General features: G+C 32.5%; 1 protein-coding gene across 1 annotated transcript; it reads right to left on the reverse strand.

Annotated features, from left to right (window-relative positions):
- Positions 1–325: 325 nt before the first annotated feature.
- On the reverse strand, positions 326–2,276 carry LOC132617373 (zingipain-2-like). The gene is made up of 2 exons (XM_060332366.1): positions 1,743–2,276; positions 326–1,079 (listed from the first exon to the last, which is right to left on the reverse strand). The coding sequence occupies exons 1-2, from the start codon at positions 2,200–2,202 to the stop codon at positions 496–498; spliced, it is 1,044 nt and encodes a 347-aa protein (XP_060188349.1). The 5' UTR covers positions 2,203–2,276; the 3' UTR covers positions 326–495.
- Positions 2,277–2,901: the final 625 nt, after the last annotated feature.

Raw genomic sequence — 2,901 nt, forward strand, 5'->3', positions numbered from 1 at the left:
AATGATGTCGTCAGCCCATAATGGGTAAACTCAAACAACTTTGGTAAAGACAGATGTAGGAATGTTTTTTTTTTTAACGGAGTTGTTCCATTTCGTAGTGTTCAGGGGAATTTCCACCCAATGCTCTTCTTTTTGAAAAATAACATATATAACACAATTTAATTTGTATATGATTTTGGTTATTTCTTAGCTCTATAAATGTAATTTAACTTGTATAGCAGATACCTTTTGTTATTTATTCCAGATTATTAATCAATATAATTATTAAAAGAGAGTTGACTATATAATATAACTACCTATTGAGTAGCCTAATTGTGCAAATACAATCTGACACGGCCAGACAGTACATATATAGGTTAAATTCCTCTTTAATTCATCCTGTAATACAGGGACCTTTAATTTGCAAGAACAAAAGTTCTTGCACTAGCTAGTACAACATAAACCTTTCAAAAGTAACCAAACTAGCACTAAAGGTGTGCTATTTAGGCCAAATTTCTAAACGATGGGATAGGAAGCCGCAGTGGCTATCCCACAAAGACCACCTTCAGTTCCAATATCCCTTGCAATTTTCATGTAACCATTTTCGCCCCATCTTGTACCCCAAGAATTCTTAATTAGCCAATATTTTGTACCCTCTTCATTTGTCCCATAGCCAATTAAGGTAACTGCATGATTAAGTTGGTCATCGCAACTTCCATCGAAAACACCACTTTGGTACAGTTGAAACTCTTCGGTTACGGTGATACCGACGGAGACGGGCTGCTGCGATACAACTTTTAATAATGCTGATTCGCTCGATGGTAAATTTTCATAACGACTCATTTTTACGGCCGAGTCAATCCCCTCTTGGACGCTCTTGCACGAATCTTGATATCCCTCGTAAGGGTAGCTGGATTCCAGGGCAATTCCGCCATTTTTTTCGATGAAATCATAGGCGGTTGTTATCAAACCACCGTAACAACCGTTGTTTTCGGTTGAGCAATCTAATAGCTCTTGCTCGGACAGTGAAACTAACTTTCCCGTTGATAGTTTGCTAGCTCCTTCCAAGGCTCCAACCGTTGCAAATGCCCAGCAACATCCTACATTTATACAATCAGTGACTAATAATTAAGTAATTTGAGATAGATTTCCTATGATAAGCAGTAGTATTTTTGTTCTAATTTTATGTGGCACTATTTCCTTATAAGCTTATCCCAAAAAGATTAACGTTTTTCTAAATTTGAAAAAAAAAACGGTTTTACCTTTAATGACATTTTTTTATAGCTACAAAATCTCATGACATATTTAAAATGACAAATTTCGAAAATCTTCTTAAACTCCGTATATAATCAAACAACACTGTATAATCGTAATAAAGCAAATATTTTATAACCTTATAACAATGGTATCTAACCTACTCTAATAGGCTAAACCATATTGATGATGTACTTAGATTCTTTGTCAATATTATTCCCTCCGTTCCATGACACACTTTGATCGAGCACGAAACTTATCAAAGAAAGAAATACTTTTGAAATTTGTAATTTAAAAGAAGTCATAGATATTTGTGCAGCTATAAATCATCAAATTAAGAGTAAACTGAGAAGTTCAAAATTAAGTTATTTTAAAAAATAGAAAAATATCATTTTTCTTAGAACAAACTACATGCGCATAAAGCGGCATAGAGGGAGTATCCGACAAGAAGAGAAAAAGTAAGACCACAACTAGTTAAGCATTTTCTTGAATGGGAAATTGTGACTTACCACATTGACCTTGCTGTTTGACGTTAGTGACAGCACCATGCTTTCTCCAATCCATGAAAGATGGAACATCACTCATATTTTCATACTTGAATGATGAAAATATAGCTGGAGATGATTTTTGAGATTTTGAAGACAGCTTATTAATTCCATGAGTAGTATAGTAGTTTAAGAATTCCTCAGAAGTAAGATCAGCAAATTTATTGATGCCTAATTTGTATGGCTTAGTCCCATTTTTGTTAAAAGACTCAATAAATTTCACATTCTCTTTAAATATGTTGAATCTTTTTGCCTTTTCTGCATCATTTTCATAAGTTTTTCCATGGCGCGCCATCCACAACTCATGTTTTTCTAACATGGATGATGATTCTTGAAGTTTTCGAGAAGTGACTTGAGATGCATACATCCCAAAAATCACAAAGAGAACCATAAGTTGTATCTTCCATTCATGAACCAAAGCCATTATAAGAAAAAGGATTTTTTTTTTTTTTTTTTGTTGTTGTATGTTAGTTATGAGATATTTTGATTGATAGGTTCACAATGATGTCCATTGGTATATGGGAGGGTATATATAGGGATCTTCGGAAGGCTGATTTGTGCAAATTTTCTTTTTAGGTCATTATTTAGATTTTGTTTTTATTTTTAAAAGTTGTGCAAATATAGCCTTTGAGACTGATAAACATTAGATTGTCAAGTCTAACGTCTATAATATTTTAAATCGCAATTTAATATTTTGTCATGAGATTTTCAGTTTGTTCAAAAGAGATCTTCAAATCATGGTATAAAAAATCTATAAGTTGCAAAAATAAAAATAGAGCCATTTACTAAACAATTTTATATCACAAAAAGGAATAACCAACAAAAATTTCTGGAAATATTACTTTTAAAAATTTCCAAGAAAATGGGTCCCGAATTGATGTTGACAATATATGAAGGATGCGTAATTTAACAATTGCATCAAATAGGGAAAGTGATTCTTTATGTTGATAGAAATATTTGCCTATGGTCCACTTTAACCCCTTTTTTGTCATGGTTTTTTTTTTTTTTAACTCAATATTGTTTCATGCATCTGGAACAAAGAATTCTATTCGATTTAACTTCTCCCCGATGATAGGAAATGATATCACATTCCATACCATTTTTTTATGCATATGCATAAAAA

The sequence above is a fragment of the Lycium barbarum genome, chromosome 11, assembly GCF_019175385.1.
Source record: "Lycium barbarum isolate Lr01 chromosome 11, ASM1917538v2, whole genome shotgun sequence".
In the NCBI taxonomy this organism is placed as follows: domain Eukaryota; kingdom Viridiplantae; phylum Streptophyta; class Magnoliopsida; order Solanales; family Solanaceae; genus Lycium; species Lycium barbarum.

Excerpts from the sequence above, each read along its gene's own strand:
- LOC132617373 (XM_060332366.1), bottom strand. The coding sequence starts at position 2,202 with ATGGCTTTGGTTCATGAATGGAAGATACAACTTATGGTTCTCTTTGTG. Across the intron at positions 1,080-1,742 it reads CAAACAGCAAGGTCAATGTG|GATGTTGCTGGGCATTTGCA; the intron begins GTAAGTCACAAT and ends GTATAAATGTAG.